This window comes from Salvelinus namaycush, chromosome 1 (assembly GCF_016432855.1).
Source record: "Salvelinus namaycush isolate Seneca chromosome 1, SaNama_1.0, whole genome shotgun sequence".
Lineage (NCBI taxonomy): Eukaryota > Metazoa > Chordata > Actinopteri > Salmoniformes > Salmonidae > Salvelinus > Salvelinus namaycush.
In genome coordinates, this window is record NC_052307.1 from 43,160,592 (window position 1) to 43,177,693 (window position 17,102).

Genomic DNA, 17,102 nt, shown 5'->3' on the forward strand with positions numbered 1-17,102 from the left:
TTCTGAGAGAAACATCGGCCCAGAAATGGAAAAGACAAGCACATTCTGCAAAACATCGCCCCTGATTATCCTCTAAAATATGATTCTGTTTTCCCCGGCTTCATGTCCCATTATCATAGACATGCAGTTTGGCAAACTACCCTCCAGGTTGGTACCGAGCCTTCCAGAACAATAACATGGTTATTTGCATTCAAACTAGAATGTTCTCATCTTGGAACTTTTGGTGCCAATCTTGCTTCCATCTGAGTGTCACTGCTTCCCACCAAGAATGCCTGGTAAGCAATGGATACTTTATCATTGACAGGATTGAGTAGTTTAGTTTTAATATTCAGATATAGTGTACTTTGCTTGTAATGTAGTTTATATTGCATTCTATAATGTAGCCTTTCAGTTTGTTTTTCTGTTGTTTTCTTTAATACTGTATCGTATTCAATTATAGTTTGTGTTCATAGTCTAAACTCTATTGTATTGTTCTCTGCTGTTCAGTTTGCATTGGTTGTTTTAACTGTACAATATGCAATGGTACAGTTTGCGTTGCAGTTCTGTTTTGTAGTTTAATATGTCTTTTGTTGTTTGTAATCAAGTTGATATTCAGTAGAATGGAGCCTCTCTAAATCTCAGTGGACTCTATCCTCTCCAGGCGTGAGGGCCCTGCCCAGTGTGGGGGCAGCTGGAGGAGGGAAGGGGGGCCTTTCTGGTCCTCACAGTGCGGGGGTGAGAGGGTGAGTGCAATGGGGGCAGGGAGAGAGACGGAGGGCAGGAGAGGGAGGGTTGACAGGGCTGGTGGTGGGGGAGGGGAGCTGGAAGATGAGGGGGAGGGGGTAAGTTTGGTCCCCAGCTGTCCCACCTGTTGCTCTAGAGCCTGGTTTTTCTGTAGAGTCTCCACATAGCTGACCTGAAGCTGCGCCTGGTATTTCAGCACACGCTCCTTCTCGTCAATCCAGGTGTGTCGCTCCTGGTCAAAACTGTGGGCTTGGAGCTCTCTCTGCTGACGTTCTAGACGTAAGGCTCCCTGGAGCTGTTCCAGCTGCTCACGCAGGTTCCCTGATTCCTCCCACTGGGCCTCCTGGCGCTGCTGCTGCTGCTGGGCCTCCTGATGCAAGTAGGCTTCCTGACGAAGTTGAGCTTCCTTACGCAGTTGGGATTCCTGGTGGAGATGAGCCTCTTGACGGAGATGGGCCTCCTGGCGTGGCTGCATGTCACACCACTGGGCCTCTTCACGCTGCTGCCTCTCCTGTCTCTGTGTCTCTTGCCTCTGGGCTTTTGCCTCATCACTCTGAAAGCTGAGCAGGGCATCTGAGGTGTGGGTAAGGGGGGTGGATGAGGGCTCAGTGGGGGTGCGGAGGCAGTAGAGAGCCCCCCAGGGGGGGAGTAGCCCTCCTGCTGCTAGGGTTTGTGTTATTGCAGGATCAACCGCTCCGCCCAGCTCCCCCAGAGTTCGTTTAAGACCCAGAACCTCAGCCTCAAACACACCCAGCTTCTCCCTCAGGATAGACACCTGACAAAGAGAAGGAGGATTTAGTGTGCATTAGTGCTGTCTCTGAGCTTTTTGTGGTTGGTTCACTGTTTTCAATTTTGATTATTTGGCTTGAATGCTGTAACACACAATAAAACAATTCGTAAAAGTCCCATGATGGTATTACTGCATATCACATATTAACCATAATTTATTCATAGTACTTAAAAAAAAAAACAGTTGTTGTGCATATTACATTTGTTTTATTTGATTCCAAGTCATCATCTCATCTCTATAGAGTAGTGCTGAGAGATTCGTGCTTTTTGAGGTTGGTTCGGTATAAAAAAATATTTAAACATTTTAAAATAATCCCGGTTTTCAATTTTGGTTAAATTTTTTGGGTTGAATACTGTAACAACACAGAATAAAACAATTAATACAAGTCCAATGATGGTAGTGACTGGGTTTCAAAATGTTGGAAACTTTCTGGTAAATTTCCTTGAATTTTTCCAGAAATTGTCCATGGGAAGTTAAGCCCGGGCAATTCTAGGTTTTGTGGCATATTTTGGTTAAACTATCCCCAATTCAATGGAATTGCAACCCCCTGCATGCACAGTGCACTCTTCCATCACATGTACAGCTGATTCTCAAGATCTTGCACACTAATGAGATGCTATTGAGCCCACACTACTACACTGTCTGAGTCAAGGACTACATGCTTTCTGATAAATTTTGATTACAATACTGGGTGGGGTGAATATATTTTATATGACATACATGATTATTTATTAACTAGTAAATAGTAGAATACAGAAAAGTGTGTTTAAATCATTTCTAACTTGTTAACAATTTCTGCTAGTTAGTTTTTGCTACCATGTGGGTTTTAGCTTGCTTGAGCCTGCTAACTGAGGAGTGTTAATTCACCTGTTTCCATACATGTTTCATTTTAAAACATTTATCTTACAAAGGAGTTGTTTAATCTTACTGTTTAACTATTTATCTGTACATGGAATTGTATTTGTTTTTTATTACCATTTTTTCCCTAATCTTTACAGGAAAATTCAACGGGCACTATTTGATGTGTGGAGACATTTCACTGCAGCTAATGTTGAAGGAAAAGCTGTGTACATTTGCAAATACAGTGCCAAATCATATGTGAAGAATGCAACAAAGATGCATAAATGCATAAAGTTCCCTCAGCGCTCACAACAAGCAACCTCTGACAAAAGTCCCTCTACTTCTATTTGAGGTGAAAATGATGACCTTATCGATAGCAATAGTTCATGGTCCTCCTGGAATTAGAAGTTTTTTTGACTCACTGGAGGAACGTAGTCAGAGAAATGCTGATAAATGTCTTGCTCGAGCTGTGTATGCAACTATGCAACTCTGATGCTCACAGGCAATGTGTACTGGAAGAGATTTCTGAATGTTCTTCGCCCAGCATACACCACTCCAACCAGACATGCTTTATCTACTCATTTGCTGGGTGCAGAGTTCAACAGAGTTCAAGTGAAGGTCAAGCAAATCATAGAGAAAGCAGACTATTACAATCATCTCTGATGGGTGGCCGATTGTTCGTTGGCAAGGAATAATTAACTACATCATCTCCACCACTCAACCAGTATTCTACAAGAGCACAGACACAAGGGACAACAGACACACCAGTCTCTACATTGCAGATGAGCTGAAGGCAGTCATCAATGACCTTGGACCACAGAAGATATTTGCACTGGTGAAAGACAATGCTACAAACATGAAGGCTGATTGGTCTAAAGTGGAGGAGTCCTATCCTCACATCACACCCATTGGCTGTGCTGCTCATGGATTGAATCTGCTCAAGGACATCATGGCATTGAAAACAATGGATACACTCTACAAGAGAGCCAAGGAAATGGTTAGGTATGTGAAGGGTCATCAAGTTATAGCAGCAATCTACCTCACCAAGCAAAGTGAGAAGAATAAGAGCATCACATTGAAGCTGCCCAGCAACACCAGTTGGGGTGGTGTTGTCATCATGTTTGACAGTCTCCTGGAGGGGAAGGAGTCTCTCCAAGAAATGGCCATATCACAGTCTGCCGATATGGACAGCCCCATCAAGAGGATCCTCCTGGATGATGTATTTTGGAAGATAGTGGTAAGCAGCCCGAAACTCCTGAAACCTATAGCAGTAGCCATTGCACGACTTGAGGGAGACAATGCCATCCTGTCTGATGTTCAGACTCTGCTTGCAGATGTAAGAGAAGAAATCCGTACTGCCATGCCCACGTCACTGTTGCTCTAAGCAGAGGAAACTGCAGTTCTGAAATACATAAAAAAGCGTGAAGACTTATGCCTGAAGCCCATACACACCGCAGTGTACATGTTGGACCCCAAGTATGCTGGCAAGAGCATCCGGTCTGTTGCAGAGATCAACAAGGCCTATGGTGTCATCACTACTGTGTCTCGCCACCTTGGCCTGGATGAGGGCAAGGTTCTTGGCAGTCTGGCGAAGTACACTTCCAAGCAAGGGCTTTGGGGATGGAGATGCAATATGGCAGTCGTGCCAACATATCTCATCAGCCACCTGGTGGAAGGGACTTTGTGAATCTGAGGTTCTTTCTCCTGTTGCCTCCATCATCCTCCAAATCCCACCAACATCAGCTGCCCCCGAGCGCATCTGGTCCTTGTTTGGGAACACACACACCAAAGCAAGCAACAGGCTGACCAATACAAGTGTTGAAAAATTGGTGGCCACCCGGGCAAATTTGAGGCTTTTTGAGCCTGACAATGAGCCATCCTCAACAAGGTTGGAAAGTGACAGTGAAGATGAGGCTTCAGAGTCTGATGTTCAAGAGGTGGACATTGAGGAGGTCCAGGGAGAAGACATGGAAGCCTGAGAGGCAGACAACCCAAGCTTTAGTTTCTAGACTATCATTTTACAGATGTATGTTGAAAACGTTTTTGGGTGATGCGATGGATCATTGGGGATCATTCAATATTCCCTTTCTTTTGTTGTTCAGTGAAATCATCCCATGTGAAGAGTCAACTGATTTAATTAAAGTTAAATTCGTAACTAAATAGTTTTTAAAATTTATATCGGAAAGATTTAATCATTTGCAATTATGTCTACTTATGAGAAGGTAAAATGTTTATGTTTCTGTCTCCATATGATATGGTAAATATATCCAATGCAAAAAACATCTATATTTAAATGGTATTAATATTAATTTGCATATATTTCCGTTAATTCCCATATATTCCCGTTAATTCCCACGGAAAGTTTCCACCTCTGAATATTCCCCAAAATGTGCAACCCTAGTAGTGACTGCCCATTACTGGTTACTACCATCATTTATTCAGTTTTACTTAAATAAAATTGTTGTGTATAGTACATTTGTTTTATTCGTTGACTTTATTATATCATTCCAATTCATCATCTCATCTCTATAGAGCTGCTGCCTATTCTGTCTGACAAAATCACTGTTTTGTAGTTCTTCAAAGTGAATAAGGCATACTTTTAAGACTGCTGAATACCAACTATCAATCACTTAGAGCATGTATTTTCAGGTACAGACACTTCGCGAAGCAACAGCTGCTCTATATATCACCTCACGATCACACATTCTTCTGTCCCTCTCCGTGTCTGCACCACACGGACCTAATTTAGTAGGCGTAAATGAAACGCAGACCGGACAAGTAGATGCGCAATGGATTATGGTTATTGTAAATAATTACGACGTTTTATGCACTAAACTATGTAGAATATTGTCCTGTTGGAAACAACAACTCCCTACTACATCACACTGTTAAGTTTGGATCTCATTTGTCACTAAAGGAACTGTGCCATGTGCACATTGAGCTCACAGAAAAATAAATAAATAAATGGAATTCAAATAATTGAACTGACGTCGGTCAATTAGTTGTTTAATCACTCAGCACTAGTGTGCATATACTGTATGTGTGGTCCGGTTTCATTTTGAACACTAACTCTAAAACAACAGGATATCCCATCTAGTGTCACGTATTTGTGTCATCAGAAATGTGACTTACAGGTTTGTATGTGTATAGCTACCTCAGTCAGCGTCCTCCTCAGCTCTCCCTGGCAGCGCTCCAGCTCCAGGCTCTTGTTGGTGTAGGAGTCCTTGAGGCCCAGCATGACCTCCTCCCGGTCTCTCAGCTGAGCGTTGGCCTCTTTCAGCTGACCCCTGAGGGCCACCATCTCTCCCGCCCGCTGGGTCACCTCCACCTGGCTCTCCCTCAGCTGCTGCTTCAGCAGGGAGATCTCCCCCGCTTTCTGACATACCTGGACCACACAGCAGGGAAAGCATATAGTATAGTAAGGTAGAGCTGCAGTGTTATGGGGCTGTTCATACCGATGCACCATGCACAAACACACACATACACACACACACACACACCACCACCCGACACACACCTCCCACTTGGTCTCCTCCAGGCGTGGCAGTATGTCGGCCTGTTCCTTCCTGAAGTCCAGACACTTCCTCTCCAGCTCTTCTCTCTGGGCCAGCAAGGCAGGCATCTCCTCCTGCAGGCGCCGCTTGTCCTGCGACAGACGGGTGATCTGGGCCTGCAGGGCATTCTGGGAGCGCTGGGCGCGGCGCGTCACCTGTACACAGAGGAAGAGATGAACAACATTTGGTGGATTCTTATTGGTTAATGCCGCTGTGGAATGTGTGGTCACCTGCTGCAGGCGGGAGGCATAGTTCTGTCGCAGCTCTTCCATCTGTCTCTCCCACACGCGCTGCTTCTCCTCAAAAACCTGGATGATGGCTGCCTCGCTCTGGTCCAAGTTACGATGCATGTGCTGCACCTGGGAGAGGGGAGGAGAAGAGAGAGAGCTCAGGAGAGGAGGGAAGGATTGTTGGCAATGACCGAAGCGATGATAATTGCTACATCCATGAAATCTACTCAAATAAATCCCCCTTGACCACAAAATGACCTTTCACCTCTCACCTCTTGCTCCTTCTCCCAGAGCCGGTCCTCCAGGTCTTGGATGACGTCATCAGAGGAAGGCGAGGGGCGAAGGGGTGCTGGGGTGTCCCCCAGGTGGCTCAGCCTCTGATAGGATGAGGAGCTCTTTCCTGAAGAGGAGTGGCCACTGTCCGAGGCACTCAGCCCATTCTGGAATAGTCTCACATAGATTTATATACAGTCCACACTGGACTGGTTCCAAACTGGATAGGTGCAGATACCCAGAGCAAGTAAAAACAATGTATATGAATTGCTGCTGGTAAACCGCACTACGCTAAAAGTATGTTAACGCTTATCAAATGTGAACTCATTCGGAGTCGACTGCAGTGTCTGTAATTATGTTCAAAAGAGCCTACCCACCTGGTAGCCTGGTTTCTCCAGCTTGTCCTGAGCAGCTGCAGCTCCAGCGGTGGTCCCCAGTCTGTTGATATGGCTGGTAGAAGCACTGAGAGTACCCAGGGCCGATGGGGGCACATAGCCCGACCCAGAGCCTGTGTAGGTGGGCAGGCTGGTCAAGGAGTTTCTCCCCGAATCTGACATCCCCCCCTGGACCCCTCCTGCTCCCTCACCCCCTCCTGCTCCCTCTGCCCGGCAGCTGCCTCTTCCTGGGCTGTCCTGGTCTAGAATGAGGGCCTCTGGAACTGCCCCTGGTTCTCCTCCCCCTGCTCCTCCTTCTCTACGCCCCCCCGCACCCCTACCCTCACCACTAGTGGTTTGGCCTATGAGGTTCTGCATGGAGTGAAAGCTTTTGGGAACCACTGGTTTGAAGGCAGAAGGACGAACCAGCCCGGAGTTGTTCTAGAGAGTTGAAGGGAAAGGGGGAGGAAGGAGAGAGAGATTTGGGTAAAGAGCGATACGGGTAGAGATGGTTATAAAGAAACAGGAGAGGAAACTGTTAGCAAAACAACACATTAAAGGGGAATAACAGCAAATTTCTATGTTCCTAAACCCCCCTCGTTGTTGGACTGTCTGTCAAAGTGCGAACCTCTCTCACTCAGAGAGAGCGAGGTAGAGACAGAGCAATGTCACAGGGTTATACAGCCCCCACTCACTGCAGCGCTAGAGAAAACTTTGTGGAATAACGCAAATCTACGAAAAATATAAACGTTCTGTCAAGGCAAAAATAGTACATTTGGGAAGTCCAATCGATTGTGAGATATGTCATATATGTTTTATGTGATACATTTGGGTCGCTGGTTCACAATTGTACCTTTTCTGAGATCTCTGCCAAGCAAAGAGGAAAGGGGCCGACCTAATCCCGCCTCACACTTTAAGCTTGCAACTCCATTGGACATAATTTAACCTGCCTGTCAACATTGTCCATCTTCCCTCTTTGACTGTAGGCCACATCCCTCGTTGCATGGTGTGATCAGATCATTACAGCAAAGTATATTTACTAAAATGAGCGGGAAAGACTACTGAGTGTGCAACATAACGTCCACTTCCTAGGATGACACATATGGGCTAAAAGGCTCATTTATGTAACAAATGCTTAATTACATTGTAACTTTTCTACAGTAGCCAGCTGACAGCAAATATATCATTGGGAGAAAAAAATTGTGCAGATATAATAGATACAGTAGATACAATATGTGATTGATGCTCATTGGTGTAGATCAAATATGATTTATTTACATTTATTATGAGCCTACATTTACAAATTGGTAGAATAATGACAATAATTGACAAAAATTATGCAGGAGATTCCGTTTGCAAACAGGGACAAATTGCCTTCCTCGAGCGAGCAAGAGAATGTGAAAATGTAGGCTAATTTTATAAAATGAAAAAGTATTCTTACAGCCTATGTTTGCATCAAACATGCATCAAATACCCTACTCCTTCAAAGTCGTGCATTGTTTATTTATAGCATATGTGATGAATAATGATCACTGCAAATCAACAGCTGCAGTGTTGCTCATTGGATTACCCCATATCATGGAATAGGCTATGTACAAGTTTATAAAGACAAAAGGCAGACACATGGAATTATTTGATTTGGATGGATGGTTGACATGACAGAAAGCTAGGTGGATATTTTCTTATCTAAAATGTGGGTGAAACGCCTCCCAAGTGGCACAGCGGTCTAAGGCACTGCATTGCAGTGTTGCGCCACCACTACAGCCTGGAGTTTGATCCCAGACTGTGTCACAACCGGCCGGGATCGGGAGTCCCATAGGGCGGCACACAATTGGTCCAGCGTCATCCGGGTTAGGGGAGGGTTTGGCCGGGGAGGCTTTACTTGGCTCATTGCGCTCTAGCGACTCCTTGTGGCGGGCCGGGCGCCTGCAGGCTGACTTCAGTCGTCAGTTGAACTGTGTTTTCTCCGACACATTGGTGCGGCTGACTTCCGGGTTAAGCGAGCGGGTGTTAAGAAGCACGGTTTGGCGGGTCATGTTCGGCAGGATGCATGACTTGACCTTCGCCTCTCCCGAGCCTGTTAGGGAGTTGCAGTGATGAGACAAGATCGTAATATTGGGAAATTGGGGAGAAAAAAATGAGGTAAATTACAAAAAATATATTAAAAGAATAAATACAAATTTGGGTGAAACTTTGCTTCAGCTGTGTGGTTTCGCTTACGGGACTCGAGCCTGGATAGACTCGGAACTGGTAAAAACCTTATATATTCCAAAATTCTAACAAAATACACCAGCAACATAATTTAGGAGATAAAGGTTGTGATCAGTGTTTCTGATGAGATCGACAATTGTCTTCTATTGTGTTTGTGTGGCTACAATACCATCTTTAGTGCACAGCATTTTCTGATTGGTTTCCAAAGCATTGAAAAAGACAAATTAAATAGGCTACTACTGAGGGGTGTTGTGTTGGGTCGGGTGATGTGCTAAAGTCTGATTTAGGCTATTTTGAAAACTGCCGGTGTTGTGTTTATGAGGAGCCCCCTCGTGCGTGTGTTGTTGCATGAGTTGGCTGCTGTTACCGCCTTGCTTGGCAGAGATCTCAGAAAAGGTAAAATAGTGAACCATTGACCCAAATTATGACATAAAATGTATATGCCATATCTCACAATAGACTGGACTTGCCGAATGGAGTATTTTCCCTGTGACAGAACTAAGTTCTATCTAGAGCTGAAGTGAGCGTTTTCTCCGAGTGACCGAGGTGTGCACTTTGATTTTCGAAATGTGCCGTTATTCTCCTTTAAAGCCTTTACGTCAATGTCTTAAATCAGTAAACACTAGAAATCATTATGAAGTACTATGGCAATATATATTTGTAAGACCTTTTCACCAAGTCAAATTCTATTTCATCAGCTGTTATAAGATAGTCAAGTAATTATACAACAGTGTAATTATAAAGTCTTTATGTAACTGCAATGATATAAGGATACAGCAGAGTATGTGTGTCCCATGCAGGAATCAAACCCACACAACCCTGGTTTTGCTGTAATCTAATTGTGAACTAACTCACTATACCAATACGCCACATGACCCTAGCTACAAACATACTTGTTTGAGAAAAGGAACATACCTGCTCTAGTTTGCCAGAGACAGGCAGGATTTTGGGTGGGTTGTGGTTTGGAGGGTTGTTGTGATTGTCTGTATTGGTCCCTCCAGTGTCTCTTTGTTGGTGGGGGGTCATCCCAGTACCAATATCATTCCCCCCCAGTCCCACCAAGTTACTGCATACATCCAGACTCACAACCCCTCCTCGTGGCTCTCTTTCCCTCTCTCTCTCAACCCTCTCTCTCGTCCTCTCTACCCTCTCTCTCTCCCGCTCTCTATCCCTCTCCCTCTCTACCCTGTCTCTATCCCTCTCTGTCCTCTCCTTTTCTCTTTCCCTCTCCCACTCCCTTTCTCTCTCCCTCTCTGCCCTCTCCCTTTCCCTCTCTTTCTCCCACTCTCTACTCTCCCTATCCTCTCTACTCTCTCTTTCCCTCCCTCCACTCTCCCGCTCCCTCCTTCCTGCTCCGTTTCTGTATCCCACCCCTGTATCCCCCCGGTCACAGTTGGATGCAGTTATAGCGGTACGGTCCGTGTCAGAGTCCGGGGGCCGGTCTTTCCCAGTTGCGGTCCCAATACTAATACTTCCTCGTTCTTCACTAGACGCAGTTCCCTCGGAGGCTGTCGCTGGGGGTGGGGGGAGTCGTTCGGCGCTGCAGCTACGGTCGGCGGGGCAACGGCGAGACAGGGGCGGAGCGCGAGGCAGGGTGGTCCTAGTGCCCACGGACTTCATGGCAAACTCCTGTTCCCCTGCCACTCCACTACCCACACTGCCCATGACGAGGGGTCAGGGGTGAGGGGTTAGAGGGGACAGAGAGTCACTCAGCCTCACACACTGGGAAGCAGTGTGGGTCATCAAGGGCTAAAGGAGGCACTGGAGGCACACACACTGAGGCGGAGGAGGAGGAAGAGAGAGAGAGAGAGAGAAGTTAATAATGTGCTCTTCATAAGTACCCTCATGCAAATAGACTGTTCCTCCAGATGGTAGCAGAAGGCAGAGGCAGTAATATTTACATTGACGTCTATGAAAGAGGTTGGATCATCTGTCTAAACAATTATACTACACAGTGAAATACAAGGTGTAAAAATATAACAGTTCCGGTCAAATGGTGTTGTAGTACATTGGTTCGTCCTTTAAAAGTTGCAGCCTACTGCAGCATAGCTTGCGTGGTGCCTCAGAATTCTATGGCAGGTTATTTAAGTGCCAACCACTGGTACCACTAGTTAGTGCTAGTTTGACCACAAGAGGGCATCTTTGAGATGCATTTGATAGCCTTCAATAGTGGCTGTACTAGAGAATTTAAAACCTTTTTTTGTAAGAACATAGTATATGGGAGTGATTTTAACAAATGTTGCTTAATTAATTTGCTTAATATTATGGTGTTTCTATTCCAAGAAAAACGAAAAAACCTCTGGGTTTCCGTTAGGATGGAATGGAAAATATGGCCCTGTACAATGTGACGGTCGGGAGTAGGCTACAGTACTTGGCTATTTAGCTAAAGAATCCCTGTGTTGTGCGGGCATGTGGGAGACTGGGGTTCAATTCCCCAACAGGGAGGAAGGAGTAGGCTGTCCTTGTAAATAAGAATTTGTTCTTAACTGAGTTGCCTAGTTAAATAAAGGTTACACTAAGAGCATAACATTTCTACACCCTAATTTTATAATTCTAGTCTAACCAATACCCAAACGGAGATTCAGTGAAAATAAAAATCTCATTGATTTATCAAGACCAGTCCCCATGCTTGTCTCAGAGCAGCGCGAAACGGTGCTAAAATAGTTGTAGGCTATTGCTTCAAGTCCTATTGCTTCTAACTTCAATATGCTCTTTAAATAAATAAGACCTACACCACTTTTAACAGCACATTACTCAACACTAGTGAGACTCATGTCGCCTACGGTAGGCCTACAGTATATCGAAAAATATGACGTGACTCCCTGCCAATAATTACATAGAGGATTGGAGGATTCTAAATTAAAACCAAAAGCTGCTTCATGGGTCTCCTGGTGGCGGCCGGCACGGGTATCTGTAGCAAAGCATTTTGCATTGCGATGCGGTGACTTAGACAGATGCGCCACTGGGGAGGCCCCATTCACAAAGTATCAAAATACAGAGAGGTGTTGGTCAAGGTATATTGTCATGCTAATAGCCCAAAATGGGTTATTATAATACTGTACATGGTGTCCAGGTCAGGATAACCAAAACATTTCTTTGTTATAGACTATCAGAAAGAATGTTGGTACTTATTTATTTTGATCCAAAGCCATGAATGAGCGAGTCACTCAGCTTCATGTAGGTGCCACTATATGTAGGTGCCGCCAAGTTAATAAACAGATCACTGACCATTTCGAATCCCACCGTACCTTCTCCGCTGTGCAATCCGGTTTCCGAGCTGGTCACGGGTGCACCTCAGCCACGCTCAAGGTACTAAACGATATCATAACCGCCATCGATAAAAGACAGTACTGTGCAGCCGTCTTCATCAACCTGGCCAAGGCTTTCGACTCTGTCAATCACTGTATTCTTATCGGCAGACTCAACAGCCTTGGTTTCTCTAATGACTGCCTCGCCTGGTTCACCAACTACTTCTCAGATAGAGTTCAGTGTATCAAATCGGAGGGCCTGTTGTCCGGACCTCTGGCAGTCTCTATGGGGGTACCACAGGGTTCAATTCTCGGGCCGACTCTTTTCTCTGTATATATCAACGATGTCGTTCTTGCTGCGGGTGATTCCCTGATCCACCTCTACGCAGACGACACCATTCTGTATACATCTGGCCCTTCTTTGGACACTGTGTTAACAAACCTCCAAATAAGCTTCAATGCCATACAACACTCCTTCTGTGGCCTCCAACTGCTCTTAAACGCTAGTAAAACTAAATGCATGCTTTTCAACCGATCGCTGCCCGCACCCGCCCGCCCGACCAGCATCACTACTCTGGACGGTTCTGACTTAGAATATGTGGACAACTACAAATACCTAGGTGTCTGGCTAGACTGTAAACTCTCCTTCCAGACTCATATTAAACATCTCCAATCCAAAATTAAATCTAGAATCGCCTTCCTATTTCGCAACAAAGCCTCCTTCACTCACGCCGCCAAACATACCCTCGTAAAACTGACTATCCTACCGATCTTTGACTTCGGCGATGTCATTTACAAAATAGCCTCCAACACTCTACTCAGCAAACTGGATGCAGTCTATCACATTGCCATCCGTTTTGTCAACAAAGCCCCATATACCACCTACCACTGTATGCTCTCGTCGCCAGACCCACTGGCTCCAGGTCATCTATAAGTCTTTGCTAGGTAAAGCTCTGCCTTATCTCAACTCACTGGTCACGATAACAACACCCACATGTAGCACGCGCTCCAGCAGGTATATCTCACTATTCATCCCCAAAGTTAACACCTCCTTTGGCCGCCTTTCCTTTCATTTCTCTGCTGCCAATGACTGGAACAAATTGCAAAAATCTCTGAAGTTGGAGACTTTTATCTCCCTCACTAACTTTAAACATCAGCTATCTGAGCAGCTAACCGATCGCTGCAGCTGTACACAGCCCATCTGTAAATAACCCACCCAATCTACCTACCTCATCCCCATATTGTTTATATGTACTTTTTTGCTCTTTTGCACACAAGTATTTCTACTTGCACATCATCATCTGCACATCTATCACTCCAGTGTTAATTTGCTAAATTGTAATTACTTCGCTACTATGGCCTATTTATTACCTTACCTCCTCACGCCATTTGCACATACTGTATATAGACTTTTTTTTCTATTGTGTGTACGTTTGTTTATTCCATGTGTAACTCTGTGTTGTTGTTTGTGTCGCACTGCTTTGCTTTATCTTGGCCAGGTCGCAGTTGTAAATGAGAACTTGTTCTCAACTGGCCTACCTGGTTAAATAAAGGTGAAATATATATATATTTTTTTTAAATGACTGTGCCATCAACTTGATAATATATAACAATATTTTGGAGGTAATTTTGTTTTCAAAAAAACTAAAGTGAGCGATTGTAATCTGAATAATGGCCAAAATAATATTTGTAAAGGCAAAAACATTTATTTCTGTTTTTAGAGGGAGAGAAACGCTGGGCCAATTGTGCGCTGCCCTATGGGACTGGACGATTGGATGTGATACATAATAATAATACATTTTGTTGTATTATTTGTTTGGTCTTTTCTGGTAGATTAAACTGAAATTGCAACCAATCACGGCCGGTTGTGATACAGCCAACCTAACTAAGAAATACATTTGACGATAGAATTCTCCCCCTACCCTCCTTCTAGGCAGGTCTATTGTCCAACTACTTGCTAATAGTCATAATGGCACTGTAGTACGTGACCGTGTGTGTTTGAAAAAGTATTTTCCAGTAATCAACCATTTGTTTACCTTTATTAGACAACTCTGTTCCAATATTTCTGTAATTCAGTGATATTTATTCCCATAGTAATTCATTATGGATCCATAACTAAATAAACATCGGCTTCTGAAAGAGTATTTTTGATCATTATTTAATTAACGAAAGCATAAAGATGCCATTATTAGTTACAGTGTTTTAGTTTGACTAAGAACAGACTGGCACTAAGAACAGCGGGAACGTTTCCCTAGTCAGCTCCATTACAGTGACCCTTACAGTGTTGCTCTGTGCTACCCAGTGTGGCTGGGTGGGGATCCACCCCCACCCCCCCCTCCCTTCCCCATGGGCTAGGTCCATCTTCTGTGCGCGGCACTGCGGCCCGTCCCATGCCCCCTGCCCTCGTGCCTTGAACCTTGCGTGCTTTCAGTAGATACAGCTGGAGAAATGCAAGGCAATCCCATTGTGCGTCACTCGGGAGCCATGACCAATATGACCAATATATATTGTCCTGCTAATAACAGGATTAATAATATATCAATGAGAATATCCAAGGGGCTTTTATATAATTCAAAATGAATAATAATCGCTTTATTTAAAAAATAACAATATTTTGGAGATTATTTCATATAACGTAAAATGAGTGAGAAAAAAAGCCATTCTTGAACATCGGGTGACATTGTTACTAATTTGTAAATAAAGCCAGTTTGCTATTTAGAATTATTTATTTATATCACGTTTCAGGTAAGACCCAGATGCAGACAATGTCGAATTAACAACAGTTTATTAATCCAACAGGGGCAGGCAAAAGACAGGTCAAGGCAGGCAGGGGCGCAGTAATCCAGATAGGTGTGGCAAAGGTACAGGACGGCAGGCAGGCTCAGGGTCTGGGCAGGCAGAAAACTTGAAAACAGGAACAATCGAGAGATAGGAACAGAGGGGAAAACGCTGGTAGGCTTGACGAAACAAAACGAACTGGCAACAGACAAACAGAGAACACAGGTATAAATACACAGGGGATAATGGGGAAGATGGGCGACACCTGGAGGGGGGTGGAGACAATCCAAAAAAGGCGAAACAGATAAGGGTGTGACAATTTCTGTTTTTAGAGGGAGAGAAACCGAAAACCTACAGTCGTCTCATGAGTCTCCCAGTCAAGGCCGGCACGGGTATTGAACCAGCATCAACACAGCTTGCACTGTTATGCAGTGTCTTAGACCGTTGCGCCACTCAGGTGCTGTACAACGTGACCGGTCGGGAGTGGGCTACACTACTACAGTAAGAGCAAAATAATTCTAATAAAATAAAATAATAAAAACCTTAGTGTAACTACAGTTTTAGTAAGTAATACTGAAGTCGTGCACAATTATCAGTTTCTATTTAGGTTTATGTCACCCATTCATTGTCAGTTAGAGAGACAGTAGGCCCCAAAAGCATAATCAGTGCTCTAACTCCCCATTGTGCTGGTCTGGAACAATGAAGTGGTGACGCAGGGTACCGTACTAAACCATAAATTACCTCTAAGTACCGCAGCATAATCGCAAATATTTTAGTGGAGCAACCACGGTTTGCAACGTCCTATGTTTATTTTGCCTTTATTTAACCAGGTAAGACATTGAGAACACATTCTCTTTTACAATAACGACCTGACCAAGATTGAGCAATAAACTGTGCAGAAAAGCAAACATTCAGTTACTATTCAGGTTGTTTCTGAACTTATAAATGACTTACGTGTGCAACATGTGTGTGTGTGTGTGAATGGGTGTGTGTGTGTGTGTGTGTGTGTGCGCGCGTATGTTTGTGCAGCTTGAGTGGGCGATTAGGCCCTGCCTACAAGGCAGTGAGTGAGAGGGCGGCAAAGAGGTATGTGCTGTTATGAAGTGTGGTTGTGTGTGTGTAGGTACACAATTGTTGACAGCTACATCAGGTTACATCTGGCTACTCTTGCACCTTTCAATCTGCAATGAAATTTAGATGGCGCGATTGCTGCAAAAGGGTGTAGGAGTATAGGCCTATATAGCCTTTTCTTCTCACTAACTCTCCCCTGTCGTCAAGACATTACAGACAGTAATGTGTGACGGTATACAGTATTCAACAGTACCCTCAATGCATTGACATGACAGAGGAAGAGAAGAAGAGAAGAAAGAGAGAGAGAGAGAGAGAGAGAGAGAGAGAGAGAGAGAGAGAGAGAGAGAGAGAGAGAGAGAGAGAGAGAGAGAGAGAGAAAGAATGAGTCGCTCCTGCCAGATAGGCTATAACCCCCACTCCATGTCCTTCTACACTATTTAATTCCACTCGGGTAAGCTATAGTAGCAGCCTAACTAACACACTGTCTCTCTACTGACATGGTCTCCTCTACTCTCACCCATGATTCTATCCACATCTCTCATCCCTCCCACCTTCTCTCTCCATCCCAACGTGACTATATCAGGATTCGAATCGCACAACTGCGTTTCCTGAAACATGAACAGTTATTATTAGATTGAAATGATTATAGTTGAAGTCAAATAACACGTATTTGTCATTGTCTGAGACGCTTTGATGTAGCCTGGGATACCGTATCGAATCATTACATCCGTATGCCCTGTCTATAACATAGCCTACTCACTGTTTTCACCACCACCGTTGGTTTCGAGACACGACGATCGTAACAGCCGTTTATCCGTTAAACATACCCTTGGCTCCGTTCCGGTCGGTTCTGAAGGATAATGAAATGTTGTCAGTGGATGTTTTTCCCCCGATAATAGTCGCAGTCGGTGTCGTATTGATGATGGAGGCAGCGGAAGACGCGACTATCAGCTGTAACCAAACAACCCAGACACGCCCCTTCTTCTGCACGACAGAAACGCCCCTTTTTG

At 44.5% G+C, this 17,102-nt stretch overlaps 1 protein-coding gene across 1 annotated transcript; it reads right to left on the reverse strand.

Annotated features, from left to right (window-relative positions):
• Positions 1-610: 610 nt before the first annotated feature.
• Positions 611-10,660, reverse strand: LOC120051738 (leucine zipper putative tumor suppressor 3-like). Its single transcript, XM_038998626.1, has 9 exons — positions 10,327-10,660; positions 9,911-9,999; positions 7,108-7,225; positions 6,788-7,005; positions 6,410-6,577; positions 6,138-6,266; positions 5,871-6,062; positions 5,508-5,738; positions 611-1,498 (listed from the first exon to the last, which is right to left on the reverse strand). The coding sequence occupies exons 1-9, from the start codon at positions 10,658-10,660 to the stop codon at positions 611-613; spliced, it is 2,367 nt and encodes a 788-aa protein (XP_038854554.1).
• Between the last annotated feature and the right edge of the window lie 6,442 nt (positions 10,661-17,102).